Genomic DNA, 21434 nt, shown 5'->3' with positions numbered 1-21434 from the left:
TTAATAAGGAAATAAAATAGCTCTATTACGAACTGAGCTAATAGGAATAGAATCATTTTTATTTTCCTTTGGTTATCCATTTTAATTTTTTATCAAATTTATGACTTTCACTCGTGACTTTCGAATATGAGTGAAAGATGACTTGAAAAATTCAAGAGCGTCTAAATAAGATAAGAGTCTCTTTTAGCTTAATCAAAATCTCAAAATTTGAGCTTTAAATATGCGACTACGTTAAAACTCTTGAGATAGTATTTTTACTATCCGTAAAAGTCTTATCCAATACACTTTAAATTAATCTAAATTATTAAATAAATAAAATTGACATGCACAAACAATTATACTAATTAATTTGGATTTTAGTTACCCTCATTACTTTAATAAGCAAAAAACTGTATAAAAATCACAATTTGACATCCACTCGATCCCTTCTGGCCTTCAGAATATTTTTCCTATAAGTCCTCATTACTACATAATTTATCAAATTTTCATTTTCAAGTTCACATTGGCCCCCTCATTCATACAATACAACTCTAGTTGCAACCCTACTCCTAATTAAGCTAAGATTGCTATAGAATAAATTAAATATACATATTATCTATTATCTCCTCCATTATTAATGGAAGTTAGGTCTATCATGCATGTGGGATCAAAAATATTTTGACAGTTGCTTAAATGGGTCCTCTCAAAAAAATTTCCAAAATAAATCCTTTTAATAGTGACCGGTGCATCAAACCAAGCTAAAATCCAACAGTGTAGCTGCACTGCAAATTCCAAATAATAAGGCCTTTTCATCCCACTTTTTTCTCTCTTCATCTATAGATTCTCAAGTTGCTTTCAAGTATTATTCAATATATTATAAATATATATAGAAAAAGCTTCAATTCTTCTTCTTCTTCTTCTTCTTCTTTTTTTTTCCCTCTATATTATAACCTTTAAACCTTGGAGCTTTCCAATATTCAAGAACCTGCTATACATATCCATATATACTCTCGTTTACTTTTCTTCTTGAGTTAATTTCATTTCTAGTGGGAAAAAAGAAAAACAATGGAGCAACCTCAGCGCTGGATGTTGATGAAGAGGAGACAATTCTTGAAGTCGGATAATTTTCAAGTATGGAAGAATTCGGTGAATGATTCGTGGGAAGAGAGAGCTTTTGCAGAAGATGCTTCAGGTCATCTTGGTGGATGCATATGGCCTCCAAGATCTTATTCTTGTAGTTTCTGCAAAAGAGAATTCAGGTCAGCTCAAGCCCTAGGTGGTCATATGAATGTTCATAGGAGAGATAGAGCTAGACTTAAGCAATCTCTTAGTAGTAGCAGTACTCCTCATCAAAATAATAGCGATACTTTTCAATATCAAAATCATAGCCAACCTACTCTTGAAGCATTTAATTCTCATTTCCCATCAGATTTTTGCACTCTGGACCATGAACATGGCCCTAACTCTAGCTCTAGTGTCATTGCTTCTACTCTCACCTCCTCTTCTAGGGTTTCAGCTTTGTCCACTCAAGAAAATTTAAGTGATCATACTTTTGTGTCTTCCATTATTCAAGAAAAGCTTAATAGAACTGAAGTCGTGAAGAATCCAAGGGAAGAAGATTCTACAGGCTTGTGTAATGATAACTTCGTTGAAACTGATTTGTTTGTGGGTTTTAATTCTGTTCTTAGCCGAAATCCATCGACTGGTCCTTATGGTGATATCAGTTGTAAGAGGCCTAAGACCGCAGTTTCGGCACTCTCCTTGATCAAGCCATGCTCAAGTGATAGATATAGCATCCACTCAGAGGCCACTGAGGCTAATTCTAGTTCAATGGAAGATATAGATCTTGAGCTCAGGCTTGGTGAGCCACCAAAGGTGAATTAGTTTAGAGTGCAATTATATTCCTTCAATTAATAAGAAGAAACCAAATATATATTTATTAATCATGATCTCATTTAGTTCTTTCCTTCTTTTTCTCCCTCTATTTTAATTTCTCTTTTTTAATATAATGGAGGATGCCAGGCAAAGGCCTTTTGAGTTCTTATACAAATTAAAATCGAATGATTCTTCAAAAACTTAGACATGGTTCTATAGTATTTCAAGAATTCTGTAATGCTATAATCTGTCAATGCCAATATATTTGCGTGTTGCTTCTCTTCAGCTGAATACAGTTTAAAACAGAAGTGTTCAAAAGTTCAAAAATGGTGCCAATATAATGAAGATGGAAAACTTTGGAACGCCAAATCTATCAGTGTGAACAGTCTGAAAGATTTTTTTGCCAAAATTGTAAGCAAGCCATTAATGCTTCTTCCTTTTGCACACTAAATACCACTAGTCAACTGCAATTTCACATTTGCTATGGAGAAAAGAACTTTCAGTACTGTGGGGTTTTAAAAGGGTGTGAAAGAACTGACAGTGAGTCACTTCAACTACATATATACAGATGTTCGACACATCACACCATGACTCCCCCCCCTTTAACCTGTATTATTACAGTCCATTACCATCACCAAAAGAATCTGTTAAAACCCTGCACCTTTAATTCCCCCTCCACCCACCCTATAAGTAATTGAGTTCTTCCTTTCTTAGTTCTAATTTTTATTTTGATGCAAATATAAGTTATTTTTTGATTCCCATGATTTATCAATTTAATATTAGTAAAAGATCTCAGTTTTTTCTTTTCTGAAACATTTTTCCTATTCTTTTCGATATCAATCGCTCGAAAGAGAAAAATAATAAAGTGTTAAGTTATGGATATTATTATCAATTAATTATTCGTAAATAATTTATACTTTAGAGATGATTAATTTTGATTTTCGGTAAAAGGGCACTTGCCAATCAGACATGCTCCTTCTCTTTTGCTTTCCTTCCAAAAACTCTCTAAAAAGTCCAAAAACCCACCAACTCCATGGAATCAAATTGAATTTAAGTATCATTACAGAACAAAAAAAGAAAGACATTAAATTAAGTTACTTATAGCCATAGAGGCAACGAAGACAAAGGAAAACTCTACATGTCTATATCATATTATCAACACCATTTACGCGTCTTTTGTTTCTACTTCTGTATCTACATGTTACTATACTGCCTATTACACCCAACGACCAACGACCAACCCTAGAACCCTAAAGAAAAATTAACGTAAGAAAAAAAAAAAGTAAAATTATGAAACCCTAATAGACCCTGTCTGGTTCTAGGGATTTTCAAGTAATAGTTTCAATGTATCTATATAGGAATAGCCATTTAGCCACCTTATGATATAGACGGTTCTTCCACAATACACGGCGAGTTCTTTGTGTTCTACTGTTGTTTTTCCACAGTTCCTTGATAAAGGAAATTGATAGAACATTTTTGTTGACATCCAAGATTGTTTTGGTGTTATCTTGTTTGAATCTTGAGGGTGGGTATTTCTTTGTTCTTGAAATAGATACATACAGAAGGAGAAATGATAGGGAAAAGTGAGGTTAATTACTTGGGTTCCTATCAAATATCTGGTTTTGTGTAAGAGAAACAGAATTGGTATTGGCCTAGCTATTGTGAAGTCTGATTCAAGATTTAAGACTGAGTGGTGGAGGGTTTTAAGTGTAAATGCAGTGACAGATAAGAGTAGTAGCTACCAGGTGCACATGGGGCATTATATGATATGTCTGTTTCTCTGTTGCTTTCAAAGATTGATTATATACAGGAATATAGAGAAGAATGAAAGAAGATATATTCTCTATATATCAGGCTTTGATTTGTGGGGTTTCTTTATTTGGTTTAGCTAGAAAAATTTGGATAGTTTTGATACATAGTATATATGGTTCTGTTGGTATTGTAGTGCATGAATTGTTTACTGTACTTTACAAACTCTTTGTTTCGACAGCTTTTTGGCTGTTGGGTATAGCAGTATATTGGAGAAAGTGTGACAATTTATTGAAAAGAAATGCATTGCCTGTGGAACATATTTTATTTTCACCTTTTGGAATCTGTTTTTCAATATTGAATATGAAATAGAACTGCATGTATACCTATATGAGATTTGACAGACTCTGCTGTCTTCCAGTTTCCACTCAAATTCTCTTTACGTACCCATTAGATAAGATTGTTCAATTCATTTAATCTCATTTATTATCAGTTCATCAACACTTTTTAGAATTTATTTTAAGAGAGATGAAATGCGAAATTCAGTAAATAATATCTATTTTATACTACAGATTATCGAATATTTAATATTTTTCTTTTAGAAATTTAAAAGAGTTCTAATTATGTGTCAAGAGAAAAAGAAATGAATACATGATAGGAGCCAGAAATCATTTATTATTATTTATTTTTTTAATGAACTGATGGTATGGAGATGTGAATGCTGGCAGATAAATTGTAAACAGAATTTGATCATCTTGATATGCCAGTATCAATAACTATTTTATGGACAAATTAAATGGCCAAAGGATAACATATAAAAGTAATTGCAATAGCCTTCTGACCCATGTAATCTTAATTGTTCCCTTACATAAAGAATCTAAGTCAAGTCTTTACAAAATATTAGGGGGGAGAGCTCGATGTAGCAAGATCCAAGGAAGAAATTCTCCCAATCTTTTTATTCTATTTATTTTGGCATCTTTTCGTCTATATTATACTCTATTTAGTTGAAATTTATTTTTATCTGTAAATAATTTTTATTTAATAAATTTTTATATTTGATATTAAATAATAATAATAATAAAAATTTATTGTAAATGAAACAAATATTATATTTAAAATAAATAATTGAAAAGGAAATATATAGAAAAAAGTTATAAAAAAAATAAAACTTAAACTACAGTATTTTGGTCTTATAAAACATATAGGATTACCGATGTAAGATTCATTTAGATATTAAATTTATTTTACTATAATTTAGTTTAGTTAGAATCAATTTTAATAAATTTTAAAATAAATTTATTTTCATCAAAATGTTATTATTAAATTTCATTGATTAAAAAACATATTTGAAATCGACGTGATTTAGGCTTGGTTTGGCAATAAATATAGGCTTAATGTGTGAGCCCACAAGACCTCAACTGAGCCCATATATCATGAAACAAAGTATTTGTGAGTTTGTTTGTGCAGATCAAATTGTTTGTAGCCCAAATAAATTGGTCCATTCAAGACTCTATATTTTCGTGCCTGATTTGGGTGAAGACAAATACTAATAAACCCATAATTGATTTATTAAAGAACAGTTTGAAAAACTTTTGGAAGATAATGATTTCAATTTAAATTTGTGATGTAGTCACTTTTTTTAATACAAACTCAATATATTATTGAAATATAGCTAAAATTAAGTAATAAAAACAAAATACATTTAAAATCTCATAATTAAAATAATACTAATTGCAAAGATGAGTAACTATTGGTTTCATTTCCCCCTTTTTCTTTCTAAGCGTTGGTAATCATTCTTATCTTGTTTGTCATCATCGTCCGCCTGTCGATTTTCAACTTTTTACTTCACTCCCTATTACAAAAATGGCAATGGCTGAAAGCAGTTTCAAAGAATCAATATGGTCTCTTCATGGAAGGACAGCTCTTGTCACGGGGGGCACTCGTGGAATCGGGTCTGTCTCTTTCTCTCTAAAGAAAGAATCTTTACACTCCTGGCATTTGTTCAATTCATGGATTTGATTTGAAAGTCATAAAGAAGTTTAATTTTTCTTGATTCTAATAAAGACCCTTTTGGTGAATTCACTGTTTTTAAACCTTTTATTGTGTTTTTTTTTTAATAGGAATGCAACAGTGGTGGAGCTTGCTAGGTTAGGAGCTAGAGTACATACATGTTCAAGAAATGGAGAAGAGTTAAATAAGTGCTTGAAAGAGTGGGAGGAAAAAGGGCTTTTGGTTACTGGATCAGTTTGTGATGCATCTTCTCGAGCTCAGAGAGAGAAGCTGATTGAAGAAGTAGGTTCTGTTTTCAATGGCAGTCTCAATATTCTTGTAAGTAATATTGGTCTCAACTCCTTCTACTGGTTAACATCACTACCTATCCATCTCACGGTTTTGTTACTGTTCTTATGAGCGACTTCGTTGGATTGCTTATTGGTTTCTGCAAACTTGGTTGCAAAATGATTTTAGAAAGTGCTAGTTATTCAGATTTAGTGTTCCCTATTCCAGTGCATAATCAAGATTTTATCTTAAATTTTTCTGATCAAGATCGTCAAAAATCTAGATTTTACCTAGAAGAATTGGTACTGAAGCTTCGATTTTGAATCATAAAATTGTTGTAAATTATCAAAAGATTCTGCAGCCAGTAAATCAATATCAAAACTGAGATTCATCAAGTACATTTGCACTTATTCTTTGTTTTTGTATATTCAAGGTCTCACTTCCCTTCTTAAGAGGCCATACTAGTTGAAAAGATTGGAACGATTCTTTATTTTATATATATATGTATATATATACCTCCAGGATCATCATCTCTAGTCACTATGCTTGCTTGAATAATTAGCGTACAGTTGACAATGACCTATAAAAGCAGAATATTCTTCTCAAGATAATGAGGAAGTAGAAAGTTATACTTGATTGCTCATGATCATTTTGCGTGGCTTCAAAAACCGGTTCTTGTTTTTGACAAATGGATGCTGCCTTAAGCCAACATTTGCGTTGCAATACAACAGTTTTCTGAGTGTTTATTGTGTCAATATGGTGCAATTTTGGCTCTCCAATATTAAAGACAATTAACTAAACATTATTCCTGTGTTGTTCTTTCTATCACTTTTTGGGATTTAATGTGCTTGATCTATTACATTTAGGTAAATAATGTTGGCACAAACATCAGGAAGCCAACTAATGAGTACACTGCTGAGGAATATTCAGAAATCATGATTACTAACTTTGAATCTGCATACCATATGTGCCAACTTGCACATCCTCTTCTAAAAGCATCTGGTGTCGGAAGCATTGTATTCATTTCTTCTGTGGCAGGTCTTCAGCACATAGGTAGTGGATCAATTTATGGAGCAACCAAAGGTGAGTTATGATGTGAACTAGTATCTCTTGTTTCTTCTGCCTAAGCATGAGTAGTATTTGTCAAGATTAATTTATCAACTTAGAAAACATGTATATCCAATTATCAGGTGCGATTCATCAACTGACGAAGAATTTGGCTTGTGAGTGGGCAAAAGACAATATCAGGACTAATTCTGTTGCACCTTGGTATATCAGGACCTCACTTGTGGAACGTGTAATGATTCTGTCATGCTTATTAATGCTGTTCTCTGTTTGGCATTTCATCATGGCTTTCCAGATATTACCATACCAGCCTCTATTTAGAGCACTGATTATTTTCTCAAAACTCTTCAACCTTACGTCTAGAGATAGTTGAATTAATTATTCATTATCAATCAGGGTAGGCTCCCAAACATTGACAAGATGAAAACTAGAAACAGAATCCTGATACTGCTTGGACCTTGAGGGTGTACCTTTGCCAGGCCTATCAAAGAAACCCTCATGTTCTATCCAGCTTAGCTTAGTGAATATCTAGCATATAAATGGGTAAGCTTTTTAAATGCCAACCTGTTGACCTATATTAATGATTTAACCATCAACTATACGCATTGGTCTATTGACAGTAAACATTAATGTGGTAGGTATTACAGAAATGTTCGTTTTGGTATCACTAAGCCCTTTCTGTTAACTTGTGTTAAAAACAATTATTTTATAGTTTCTAATCAAATATCTCGCATTGTACCCGCAGCCAGTTTCAAACTGAGGCAGCACCTTGTAGGAAGAGTGGGTTATTAATGTATGAGGTTTCATATAACCGGCAACTATTAAAAGAAAATGATAACAGTAGTTCTTCAGGAAAATCTTGTCTTACTATGTCATTATTTCTCCCTGCAGCTGCTCAAAATCAAGGAGTTTGTGGAGAAAGTAGTAGCGAAAACTCCTCTTAAGCGTATCGGAGAACCAACAGAAGTATCATCCCTAGTGGCATTCCTTTGCCTACCTGCTGCTTCTTATATTACTGGACAGATTATTTCTGTTGATGGAGGAATGACCGCGAACGGATTTGACTCTGGCATGAGACTAGTTCTTTAGTAAAGGAAATGGAGCACTTTGTCAGAACATCATCTTGAGTTACTCCCATTTAGCATATCACTTAACCCTTGCATTTACAAATTCCTGTTATCTCTTGACATTGCTGTGATCATTTAGGGGCTGTGCATTTAAATTTGTTATTGAAAACAGTTTGAAATGAAGTTCACTAGACATTTTGACAAGAAAATAAGAGATTAGAATATAAAAATTATCTAGAAGAAAGAAAATTATAATCATTAAATTATTATGTTAATTTTTTTTAATCTCTAAAGTTTAAATTTCAATATGAATTATATTTAATTATTCCATTTGTTCTTTCCACTGCAAAGAGAAAACATTTAAGTGAAAAAATATGAGTTTTTCATTCTTTTTTTCTTAAATTTATTTTCCACCATTTTTCAAACACGTTAAAATTCTGCTCTTATTTTTATTTTTCTTCTATCCCCTAATTTTTTTATTCCTTTCAAAACAAAATAACTTGAGCAAAGAAAGCAAAGAGGCCAAATTCAGTTGGCTCCATTGGCAAATTACTCCAGAAAATTACAAATTTTTATTCTTACGGTACAAATTGATAAAATTTATTTATACGAGAAATCAACTTGAAGAATTTCTTTCATATGGTTTTTAACTTTTCAGCTTCTTTTCTATCAGAAGCTACGACTGGACTTTTTTTTATGCTACTTTCAAACTTATAACTTCTTTTAATTAAAAACATTTATTTTCTTACAAAGCCACTGCCCTTACAAAACAAGAAATAAAGTGAATATATCAGCCATAAAACATATTAATCTAATAAATGCATCATTGCGATCGCTCAATAGAACAACAAAGAAGAAAACATGTTCAAATTAAAGTATATATTCAATTTTGAACATTTAAACCAGGTTACAAATGATAATTTAGTAACTACACAGATACTTTCAAAGTTCATACAATATATCAGTAGAAAATTTTAGCAAAATTTATCAAAATCGAGTTAAATATTAAAAAACTTCAATTTAAATGTTTTACTTTTGAAAATAAAAATGTATGCTTTCTATCATTCAAAAACAGCAAAAACAACTACTATTTGTATAATTTTATAGTAAGATATTAAAAAATACCATGCAATACTATTTTATTTGACTTTTAATTAAATTTTTAGAAGCAGATACATCAGTGTGTTTTTTCAAAATTATATATCATTATAGATATATTAACGATATTTTATTGATATCTTTTGCATATTCACAAAAATTGGCATACAGTATATCAAAAGTATCTCTCTGAAATTATATATGTATTAATAAATAATTTTGTACTTATTAAATTTTAATATAAAAACTCTAAATATATAGTAAAATATATTTCAAACATTTTCATTTGTATCTTTTATACAACTAAACAATTATTTCATATATTACAACTTTAACCGAAACAATCATAAATACTTAGCTAATAGTAAATTAATAATATCTTGTTGGTATACTGTAGTTAATTTTATTTAAAATTATTTTTTAGAAATAGAAGTAATACCAGTATTGCTCCAACACAATGGAATGGAATGAAAATATGAACTTGTTAACTTCAAAGTTTGTGGTATTTTAATTTCAAAGAATTCAAACTTATATATTGATGTATATTTTATTAAAGAAAATAGCAAAACAAAAGATAGATGATTAAAGTGCATATTTAGTATAAAGTGAAGGACAAATATTCATCACTGAAGTTACAAAATAATTCAGATATGCAATTCTATTTAGAGCAAAAAAAAAGTAGTTTTCACAAATAATCTACTTTGCATTATATTTGTGACTAAAAGAACATAATCAATAAATATGGAACTCATAATTATTCTAGAATATGAAGCACTTTCGACATCAGTATTGGAACAAACTTCAACAAATGAAGGAGAAAGCTTTAAAAAAAATCATAGGTAAAATAAACAAAAAAAAAAAACTCTTACAATTTAGTAGCATATTTTTTGTACATATATATTGTTATTTAATATATTTTGGATATACCATAAATATAACTTAGATATCTTGTTACTCAAAATCAAAACAAAATTTAATACAGTTACATAATATATTGATAATAGAATCTTTGTAGTATCTAAATAGTAGCTTTTTCAAATCTTCATATTTGCAGGTAAAATCATCCAAGGACCAAGTTTATGATGTGATAGATAATGGATAAAAAATTAAAGTTGATATAGCAAAGCAAATATGCAAATGCGACGGATTCCAAATTGATGATATACCATCTATTTATGCATAAAGAAATATAATATGGATCCATATGAATATTGTTCACGTTAGTACACTAAAAGAGACAATGTTAGCTGTATAAGAAAAAAATATTTTTCTAATTGGAAACAGAAAACGCATGGAATGTACCACAAAAAGTAAAAATAAAATTGTTCTACTACCAGAAAGGAGGATTAAATCTGATAGACAAGAAAAAAGAAGAATTAAAGCACCATATAAAACTCTGAAGCAAAACAATTGTGGAAAATATAGTCATCTTGGACATGAAAGATTTAAAACACTAAAATTCTTTGATTCACTAATTCCACTAACTTCTTTGAATCTTGCATCATTGTAGAGAGTAACAACATATCAGTTATAAAGATTGTTAATATTAAAACTCATACATATCAACCTCAAATGTAAAATATTCAACAAAAGTAAAAATAAAAGTACCATAATCTTTAGAAACAAAAAAATTAAATAATTAAACTTATAAAAAATATGAACAAAAAATTATGAGTAATCATTAAAAAAATAATTTTCATCTTGGCATGAAAATACTCCTCTTGCTTTGATAATATATAGTTTCACTATATCACCAGTATACTTTAAATATTCTATTCAAGAAAAATAAAAACAAAATAAACTTCAATCACTTTAACAATATATTGATTTATGATATCTTTAAAGTATATAAACTTCAGTCACTTTAAAAAAAATGTAAGGTTTTAATATAAAAGTAAAAAACTGTGCAAAATAAAGCGTTTAAATCAAGTAAGAAAAAATAAAAAGTATAAATAAAAGATAAAGACAAAATTATAGTATAAAATTTTTTTTACACTGTATAAATATAAAAGTAAGAAAAGAAATATAAAAAGAAAAAAGTTTTTAAAAAATAGTGGGCCATGAATTTTTCTTTTTAAAAAAAATATCATTTTACAATAAAATATTTTATTATGAAAAATTGTCATGGGTAGGTAAGTTGCTTTCAAAATAATTAGATGCACATAGGGAAAGTTTCAAAGATATGTTTAAAAATCTAAACCTATAAGGAAATATCTACCCATGGACTTCCACCGACCATACTTTTGAGTCCTTGAAATAAAATATCAAATATCATCGCTAAATTCATTTGTAAATAGTCTATTACTCTATTTAAATAATAGTTTTATTGTCTCAAGTAATTTGTCAAGTTTATTTATGAGATCTAATTTCAATTATCATTTGCTTAATTCATTGGACACGTTTGTACGAATAGAAAAAAAATCTTGAGGTACCCTTTTTTTTAGACAAATTGATGTCTGGCTAAGTCTTGGCCCCTTATGATACTTACTTTATTTATTTATTTATCATAGGAATATTCAATTATTGGTTTATGGTCTCATAGTTGGTTTGTTGCACTCAAGTAATTTTAATTATTTTTTAAGAAATTAAAATTAAAATTAGCCCTAATTTAAAAATGTTTGTTTCTGATATTCTAGACTAGCTCAAATAGTATGAATATAATGTTCTCATAAGAAGAATTTTTGAGTTAATGCTCTTCTTGTGCTAGATATTTTCATTACTTTTTTTTGAAAAAAGATATTTTATTACTTTTATGATGAATGTAACAATTATATTAGACCGCTAAGCCTTTTCTTGTGATTCTAAAATAAATATTTATTACCGGATAGTAACAAATCAATTAAACTTATTAAAGTTATATTCAAACTAAGGTACTACTTTCTTTTTCTATAAATAATAATTAGGACTTTAAACTCGTTTAGCATAAAATAAATAAAAAAGAGAAAGTAACACTTTCTGAAAAATAAAAATTTTAGTTTTGCTTGAATTATATGATTAAAAAAACCAACTCAGCTTTTTTATATAGGGAAAATATTACTTCCTTGGAAATTTTATAGATTGTAGTTGCGTTTCGATCGCATGATAAAAAAAACTTTTAAGAAAGCAAACGGCTCAATTTCTTTTATATGGAGTGAGTAATTGACTTGGGGAGATTAAATAAGTAGAACTTCTTTAATTAAGTAAAACTTAATTGATAAATATATTTTTATTTAAAAATTTAAAGATGCTAATATTAATTTTGTTATACAACAAAGTAACAAAATATATTTTTCTAAAAAATTAAATTACATATTAAACATTTTTAATTTTAAATATTTGATAAATAACCTTTTTAAAAACTCAACTTTTTTCATAATATATATGTTTTGGAAAGTAAAATATTTATACCAAACAAAATCTTTTATAATAAATATTAAACTATTGTCAATGATTTTTCAAGCGATAACCATTTTTTAAGAATTATATATCATTAGTCCTCTATTTGAGTTCTACGTAAATTGCTACTATTCATTTGTGTAGTACGTTAATTGCTACTATTATTTTGAATAAATTCTTCAATTTAAAGTCTTATTATAATCTAGATTCTTCTTGCTTCATAATTCAAATGACTTTTTATAAGTTTTAGCTTTATGAATTAAGATTTTGCATAAAAAATAATAACAATACGATAATGAAAGAAAGCTTCTTAATCTAATAATAATTTTAATATCTTAAAACAAACCGAGTATGAATTTTAGAAATAAATATTAAATTAGATTTTAAAATCAAAACCAACAATAACCAAATTAAATTATCTTTTACTTCAAATCGAACTAAACCAATTCAAATTATTATTTTGGTTCAATTTTAATTTTTTATACATATACTAACTCGATTATGAAATTGAAATAAATAGAAAAATAATTTATCTAATTTTTATAACTCATTAATAAATGTGAATCCAATTATAAAACTCTAATCAATATATTAGTAACAAAATAAATTGAGGAGAAAATAAATAATTTGAAATGTTTTGTTTCCATTCAATCATTAGAAATTCTAAAATTACTTAAGATCTCTAAATTTTTATTAGATTTGGATTGTTTTGAACCAATTCAAAGTTCTCAAATTCCAAACTCAGTTATCCTAAAAATCCGTGATTATTCAGGAACGGAGATTTTTTAATATTTGGCTCATTTCCACAAAGTGTAAATTTGTATAAACCTTCCGCAATATAATTTTAAATTCTTATGATTTTTATTATTAATAAAATAAAATTTGCTTATATATAAATAAAAACTAATTTGTATCACATATCAACAGAATTAATTTATGCTAATAAATTAAATTAAATTAAATATTTAGAGTGTGGTTAGATTTAAAAAAATTATTTAATAGAGTTTTTATTCTTTTTAAACTATTTTCAAATATATATATTTGGAAAATTATTATTTAATTATTTATAAATAATAATTTTTTATTATAAAAAGGGTGAAAGCGAATTTAACTTGGCTTTATTATTCTTAATTTAAAAATCTTGAGCAAATGAATATTCAGATGACAGTCTATGCTAATACCATTACATCATTCTGTCAGTTTGATTAAAGTGAATTTTTGTGCAAGATTCATTGAAAATCCACAATTTCTGACTTTGAAATTCCAGAAATCGAAATTATTTAAATAAATCAAACAAAATGATAAATTTTTATAATTAAACAATAAAAAGCCTCACTTACGTGTCATTAAATCACAAATGGCTGGTTTAAAAAAGCAGCTTAAATTTTTGTAAAAAGGCTTTTTATTTTTAAGGTTTGGTACAGTTGCTGACTTGCTTCTGCTTTCTATGTCACGTGTCCACTGATTTTCTGTTACGTCGTCTCATAATAAAAGAGTGAGTCAATGGTTTACAGCTTTCACATGTATATGTGGCATGTTTTGAGTGGTTGGTGATATTGCTATCTCCATCTTTATTCGGCTGGTGTGATGGCACAAAATTTCATTTCCTCGTGGTGTGAAGATAGCTTTTTCACTTACGTTTCCGGCGCAGGAGTAGGCCGAAAAGCCTGTGCCAGTGGGTCCCATAATTTTAGACACTAAATTTTGTAATTTCTGCGAAGCTCTGAAAATGATCTTTTTCAAGAAAAATACTTTACTTAATTCAGATTCTGAAGTTAACATAATTCGGAACTAATTGTTGTGTATATCAACAGTTCAACTTTCTTTAAGAATTCAATTCATAGTCTGATTTTTCGAATTGGTTTACAAATATAATTTTATTTTAGTTTTATAAATAATTTGATTGATTTTTGAAATTAAATAAAAATAAAAATATTTATATTCATCAATTTTAGGCTGATTTTTATTCATATAGATTATAATACATATATAGCATAAATAATAAAAAATAAAATTGAATTTTACGTGAAAATATATTAACACAGTTTCTAAGATGTTTTACTAAAAATTTCTTCCATTTTTAATAGAATATGTTATTTTTTTGAAATAATTATAAAAAGATATATTATTTAGAGTATATTATTTTCTTCAGATGAAAAAATATATATGTCTATAGATTGTGATAAAAAAAATTATTGTTAAAAAATCTCATTCCAATCACCTATTATTATTATATTTTTTATTCTAATAAATAGATTTGGTCTTTAATAATTTAAAATATCAATATTTGATTGTTTGATTGATCTCGTCAATCAATAATTTCTCAAATCATAATTTAACATCAAATAATAAAATAAAATAAAATTATTAACCTCCAAACTCATGTTATCAAATACAAACAACTTTATAATGATATTGGACAAAACAAAAATTATTTAATCCTTACAAATAAAAAAATTTTAAAAATAAAATATATATTTCATCACGGTATATAATTACATACTTATTTTTATCTAAAAAAGATACATACTCCAAATAGTTAATATAATAAATCATAATATATATATTTTATACTTATCCATATCTTTTATCTAGAACGCCATATAATTATTAGATTTTGATTTAAAATGAATGCATTTAAACTTTTCAATAAATTATCTCTATTTTGAAAGATTATTGAAATATATAAATTCAAACCTCACCATATTTTAAAATATTTATTAACTACTTTTATACAAATATTAGAATTAATTTTGTACAAAAATTAAATTAGAAGTTTTAATAAATTATAAAAAATTGTATATTACATTAAGAAATAGGCGAGAAATAATATAAAATTATACTTAATTAATTATTTTTAATAAAAATTCAGATGAATATTATTTTAATATAAAATTAGAAAAGTAAAAAACTAGTATAATTTTTAAAATTAAAAAATAACTAATATAATATAAAAAGAAATACAGAAACAAATATTAATTACTCTTAAAATTAAAGCCTTTCTTAATCGTGAAAGGTGGAAATGCACTTCCTTTATAAAGTAGTACTACAAATAATTTTGTCCATTTATGTGACTACATTGAGTATCGTTTGATAATTTTCCAGAGTAAAAACTATAATTTTTATCATTTGTAATTTCAGGAAAATTTGCTAGAGCAACTGAACTTGTTAGTAGTTTTTAAACATCAATTTTTAAAAATAAATACTAAAAGTTTTAAGAAAATGTTTTTTAGAATGGATTTTAATGAATTTTTATTTTTAGTATGAAAAAAATAACAATAAATAAAATGGGTGAATATAGAGAGCCATGTGGACAGTGTTATTGGATTTAAGAGGGGGTGGGGGTGTTTATGGACAATAAAAAGGTTAATTTTAATTAATAGGAAATCAATCTCAAATGGGTTTTGAGATTGGACTGTGCTTCACGGGCGGGTACGCTTCTTGTTTCCGTTCTGAATGGAATGGAGAAGTGAAAGTTGTGACCCCACAATCATATGTGAAGTACAAGGAGAGAATTGTAGTTATCTACAAGTTAAGATCTCTATTACACATTAAAAGGATGCAATTGAAAAATATAAATAATACATTCTCAATTGAAAATTATCTTTTTCACTCTATCATGATATTTAATTGTACTTTTATTCTTAATAATGAATAAAAAATATAAAATGGACTTATGCAAAACAAAACAAAAATCTATCCCATTAACTATAAAGGTTCCAAATTAGAAGGGAATGATGAAGCAAATTTAATTTCCATCAATTTATAAAAGGAAACAATATAAAATTTTATTTACATGCCTTTCTAATTTTGATAGGACTTAATTTCTCTTACATGATGGATTTTAATAAATGACACTTTAATAAATTCATTGACTATAAAAATTTAATAAATTATTATTATCAAATATAGATTAAAATATTATATTAAAGTTCAAATTCAAAAATAAAAAAATAAAAATTGCGGACAAGTCCGTAACTAGTGTTTGAGATAAAACACCCTTCAAAAATATCTTTTACAACAATGACTTGCAAGAAAGATTGTTGATCATACAAGAAAAAGAAACGAAGAAAAAGTTCGAGAAGAAACTTGAAGTAGAGTGCAAAAGTCAATGATTGGGAGGCTTATTGTGCAATTTCCAAACATTAATACCTTTCCTGTCAAAATTGCATTTGAGGACGGGCCATGAATTTCAAAATTAAAAATTTAAACTCGCATAAAAGTGAGCCGTTTATAATCTTAAATTCTAATAAATCATAGTTATTGCTATTATATAAAAATTTATAGAATCTATTTATATAGTATACATATCAATTAAGATTTTCTAATAATATGTATAGCCAGCTATAAATAATAGTAATTTGTTATTCTTATAGATAATATATAAAAATATTTTATTTAATCATAGCATTTATAATGTTTTCCATATGTATATTTTAAAAAATAAAATTTAATAAGTTTTACTTTTTATTAAATTTATAAATATAAATAAATATATATTAATTATTATTTAATATAAAAAATAATTTTTATTTATAGAGTAAAAAATAAAATAGAAGTCATCGAATAAAAAAAATCAACTTTGAAATATAAATATTTTCAAATTATATTCTATTATAGAATTTCTGCTTTTAAAATAAGAAGTCCTTTCAAAAATTGAAGAGTAGGATGCTTTTTTATAGTTCACGAGCGTTTATAATAAAAAATAAAAGTAAAATATTATTGAAATAGGCAGCAATTACTGCAAGTGCTCGAAACGTGTCAGAGAGGAAGGAACGAAATCAAGGAAAGAGAAGGACGTGCCTGTTCAGCTCCACGTCAGTTAAAGGACAGGTGTCGAAAGATGGAAGTGACTAAACACAGATATTCTGAGAAGCGTCAATCAGTATTGACATATGGTCTCCTTACGTGTCTAGATCTCCGCTCTTTGCCTTTCAACAACTGGGAACGACCTCAATTATGCCTTGTTACACCCAATCTTCCCTAGTTTTCTGCAACTGCTCTACTCGCGTTGCTTCACGCTCCTGGAGAAGCAAATGACAAGTTACATTAATCCATATTTTAAATTATTTTACAAGGATTAATTAGTTTTATTGATTTAGATACAATCAATTTTTTTATAAATAATATATTTTATAAACTAAAAATTATCAATTTTAGTTATTTAAAAGATAAATCAACTCTTTAATACATATGCGTTCATTAAATGTTATATATAAAAATACTATCAAATTTAAATCTAGAAATGATGATAATATATTTATTATAATTCTACTTTTTATTAATATTTTATTGTACCATCATATCATATTGAATATTATCCTTAGATGGACATTTAAGAATTAGTATTTTTATTTATAAATTATATTAAAAGATAATGGATATTACAATAAGATATTAATCTAATCTCTAATTATGGGCGGAGAAGAAAAGAAAATGTCTTTGAAAATATATTTGATGGGTGGGCAGTGTTGTTTGCTTCTCGCAATAGCGCGTCTAGAGGGAGGAGTCGAACACCAATCTCGTATTTGACGATCTTCGCCACGTGGTGATATCCTTGGCGATAGAGTAATTAAAAATAAACCTCTAAATTAAAAATATAAATATAATACTGTTAAAAATAAAAAAGAAGATAAAATCAAAAATAGAATGAAATTATACAGAGAGGCTTAAGACCACATGCGTGTCAGGAAAGGAAGGTCGTTACAACAACTCGTGTAGGAATGCCATTGGCCCACGTAAACAAGGTGTAAAGAGAAAAGCCACGTGGTTAATTGAAATGAAGAGAGAGAGAGAGAGAAATAAAATTAGACGGGGAAGATACTATCTGTGTAGGTGTTCAGAATTTCGACGTCATACCAACTGTACATGTCGGATCTTTTTGCCCGTGGACGGTGACGGGCAGACTCTGCCCGTAATTTTAGTGTGGCCCCCAGGTGACTAACCTTTTCATTCATTCTTTTTTTTTATTTTAAAAGCACCATCCCCACTGCTGCATTCTCTCTCTCCAAAACCATTTTTAATAGTCCTCATTTGTTCTTCAAATATAGGTGTTTTCATTTCTGTCTGTCTCCATTTTCTATCTGTTTTGGTGATCTGTTGATTGAGAATTCGAACTAGTAATGGCTGGAATTTGCTGTGGAGTTGTTAGTGAAAGTGAGGCAGCTGCTGCAGTAGCTGAACCAAGCTCTCGAGCTTCAAGGCGGAGAAGATTAGAGCTTCGGCCTTTCAAGGTCGTCGCAGATGCTTCCGTGCTACCAGACAGCTGGAAACGGCAAAAACTCGATATTTTAACTACTAGTCTTATACCATCGGAGGCTTGTCCTCGTGATTGCAATAACGCAGTAGAGAGTTGTAAAGGAAGTGAAGAAAATGGAAACTCAAACAAGCGTTTAGATTTAAATAATGAATCGGTGAAGTCGGAGCGCGAAGAGATAGACGAATCTCCAAAATTTGGTATGACTTCTGTATGTGGAAGAAGAAGAGATATGGAAGACGCCGTTTCGATACAAACGTCCTTAACTGACACAAAAACGTCTTTCTTTGGTGTGTTTGATGGTCACGGTTGTTCTCATGTAAGTTTATATCCCCCGAACTAGTATTCCAGTTATGGTTTTGGATTATCAATATCTAATTAACTCACGGTATTCATTTTGTTGATTATAGGTGGCGACGAAATGCAGAGAACGGTTGCACGATATAGTGAAAGAGGAAATAGAAACGTATGAACAAGAGAAGTGCATACAGTGGAAGGAAACAATGGAGAGAAGCTTTGATAAGATGGATAAGGAGGTGGGAGTATGGTTCTGCAACGACGGAGATAAAACTGCCAAGTGCCGTTGTGAGCTTCGAACTCCACAGTGCGATGCTGTTGGATCAACTGCTGTTGCTGCTGTTGTGACTCACGACAAGATTGTGGTCTCCAACTGCGGAGATTCCCGTGCTGTCCTATGCCGCAACGGTGTTGCCATCCCGCTTTCTTCTGATCATAAGGTAAACTCATTTCCTGATTATCCAGTTATTTGCGGCGCGTGTCTAACAGGACTTGACCTGATGTTGATTGGCTCTGGTTTCTCTTATGAAATTACAGCCTGATCGGCCAGATGAATTAGTCAGAATCCAAGAAGCTGGTGGCCGTGTAATCTACTGGGACGGCGCTAGAGTCTTGGGAGTTTTAGCCATGTCTAGAGCAATCGGTAAGAAAATGGAAGTTAAGATTTAAATCGTTGATTCGGATTTGTAAAAAAATGTTTAATTTAATCACACAACTTGTATCAATGATGACTTGATAATTATTTATTTATCTTTAATCTTTCAGGTGATAATTATTTGAAACCGTATGTGATACCGGAACCGGAGGTGACAGTGACTGAACGGAGGGAGGAGGATGAGTGCCTAATTTTGGCAAGTGATGGTCTTTGGGATGTAGTGTCCAACGAGACAGCATGTGGAGTTGCGAGGATGTGTCTACGTGCTGAGGGGCCACTATCGCCGCCGGGTTTGACGGGCAGCGACGCCGGGGTAGGCGGTGGTTCTGTTGAGAGCTCTGATAAGGCATGCTCTGATGCTTCAATTCTGCTGACCAAGCTTGCCTTGGCTAGACACAGCACGGACAATGTTAGTGTTGTGGTGGTTGATTTAAGAAGGAAACAACATCAACAGCAATCAAATAGTAGATAAATTTAAGGATAAAAATTAAGAAAAAGAAAAGAAGGGAGTGTTATTAACCACACTCAAAAGAAAGAAAAGAAAAGAAATTATTACAAGCCGTTAAATATATGGAATAGTTTTCTTTAATTATTTTTTTCCTTTTATTAAGCTTCGGTTGTAATTTGTAGAGGCTCCTTCTGAAAGGAGGAGAGATTTAAAAGGAAAAAAGAAAGTTATGGTGTTTCATAAGTCGTCTTTTTTTTTCTTTTATTATCATCCGAATAGAAACATAGCCCGCAATTATCAATCTCTCCAAATTGATATTTGATTATGAGATTTTTTCAAGCATCATCGACTGAGCATGAGATTTTCTGTATATCTTTTGACAAAAGAAATATATGCATTAGGGAGAGATTGGAAATTGAAGATTTCACTTTCTCATACAACTATGGCAAGTTTAGTGGGTATAACAGCCTAATGCGATTGAAGTGTGGATCAAATATTATATCTGACACTGCATAAGTTTTTGTTTAAATCAAACATCGAGTAGTGTTTCTTTTATTATGTGCGTGTCGAATAATTCAATACAACCATTTTCAGACTATTTCTTACATTGAAAACTCAATTGGCTGAATATAATATCTTAAAATTGTGAGATTTTCTTAAAAAGAATTTTATGATTGAGAGTAGTTAAATTTGGGTCAAAAAGCAGCTGGGTTCTGTAGGGCTGAAAATGAATATTACATACAACATGGCACGAAGGGTAGAGGGAAATACATACAGCACCCATTTCCACGAATATGGACTAATTGCATTGAATATTTATGTATTAATATCTTAACGAAGTTGAAAAATACATTGAATATTATCTTTTTTCCTTTTTCTAATAATAAAAAAATAGGAGAGAGAGAGAGAGGTGAACGTTGGACGCAATGGGGAGTGTGGTCGTGGATAGATAGTAAGGAAAGGTGTTGGGCTGACGAGTATTCCTTTTGGATACGTGGAAGGGCCGATTGATTTGATTATATATGAGAGTTTTTGTAAAATGCTGCATTATCATTATTATTTGATTTGATTTGATTCCAATTCTTTGACAAGGGGGGGCTCACCTGCTAATTACAATCAGAAATGGACACGTAGCATTTTGGTGTCAGATTTGGCATCATCATCTCTGTGCTGTACTAGATTTGGTTAGATTTGATGTTGATTGCATTTTGCTTTTCCCCTTTGCTACAGACTTCCTTCCTTCAAACTGGATTTTTTTATAAGAAATTTTACTTCTTCAAAACTTACCCTTTT

The 21434-nt window shown here is 29.1% G+C and overlaps 3 protein-coding genes across 5 annotated transcripts; all 3 read left to right on the top strand.

Moving 5' to 3' along the window:
- Positions 1–850: 850 nt before the first annotated feature.
- Positions 851–2565, top strand: LOC8287461 (probable transcriptional regulator RABBIT EARS). The gene has a single exon (XM_002524167.4). It carries the CDS (start codon positions 1045–1047, stop codon positions 1861–1863), a length of 819 nt encoding a protein of 272 aa, XP_002524213.2. The 5' UTR covers positions 851–1044; the 3' UTR covers positions 1864–2565.
- A 2754-nt stretch (positions 2566–5319) lies between these two features.
- On the top strand, positions 5320–8221 carry LOC8287462 (tropinone reductase homolog At5g06060). 3 transcript variants are annotated; one of them, XM_025158268.2, is made up of 5 exons: positions 5323–5555; positions 5724–5931; positions 6747–6963; positions 7071–7149; positions 7837–8111. In XM_025158268.2, the coding sequence occupies exons 1-5, from the start codon at positions 5467–5469 to the stop codon at positions 7868–7870; spliced, it is 627 nt and encodes a 208-aa protein (XP_025014036.1). In that variant the 5' UTR covers positions 5323–5466; the 3' UTR covers positions 7871–8111. The 3 variants fall into 3 exon arrangements, with proteins under 3 accessions (XP_015577920.1, XP_025014036.1, XP_002524214.1); XM_002524168.4 differs by having other exon boundaries at positions 5329–5555; positions 7071–7177; positions 7837–8221; XM_015722434.3 differs by lacking the exon at positions 7071–7149 and having other exon boundaries at positions 5320–5555.
- Positions 8222–18482: 10261 nt separating this feature from the next.
- Positions 18483–20384, top strand: LOC8287463 (protein phosphatase 2C 37). Its single transcript, XM_002524169.4, has 4 exons — positions 18483–19060; positions 19152–19478; positions 19576–19681; positions 19804–20384. Exons 1-4 carry the CDS (start codon positions 18608–18610, stop codon positions 20163–20165), a joined length of 1248 nt encoding a protein of 415 aa, XP_002524215.1. The 5' UTR covers positions 18483–18607; the 3' UTR covers positions 20166–20384.
- The last annotated feature ends 1050 nt before the right edge of the window (positions 20385–21434 follow it).

The sequence above is a fragment of the Ricinus communis genome, chromosome 6, assembly GCF_019578655.1.
Source record: "Ricinus communis isolate WT05 ecotype wild-type chromosome 6, ASM1957865v1, whole genome shotgun sequence".
Classification (NCBI taxonomy): Eukaryota; Viridiplantae; Streptophyta; class Magnoliopsida; order Malpighiales; family Euphorbiaceae; genus Ricinus; species Ricinus communis.
Note: the sequence above shows the minus strand (reverse complement) of the source record. Positions and strands in the feature narration are given on the sequence as shown.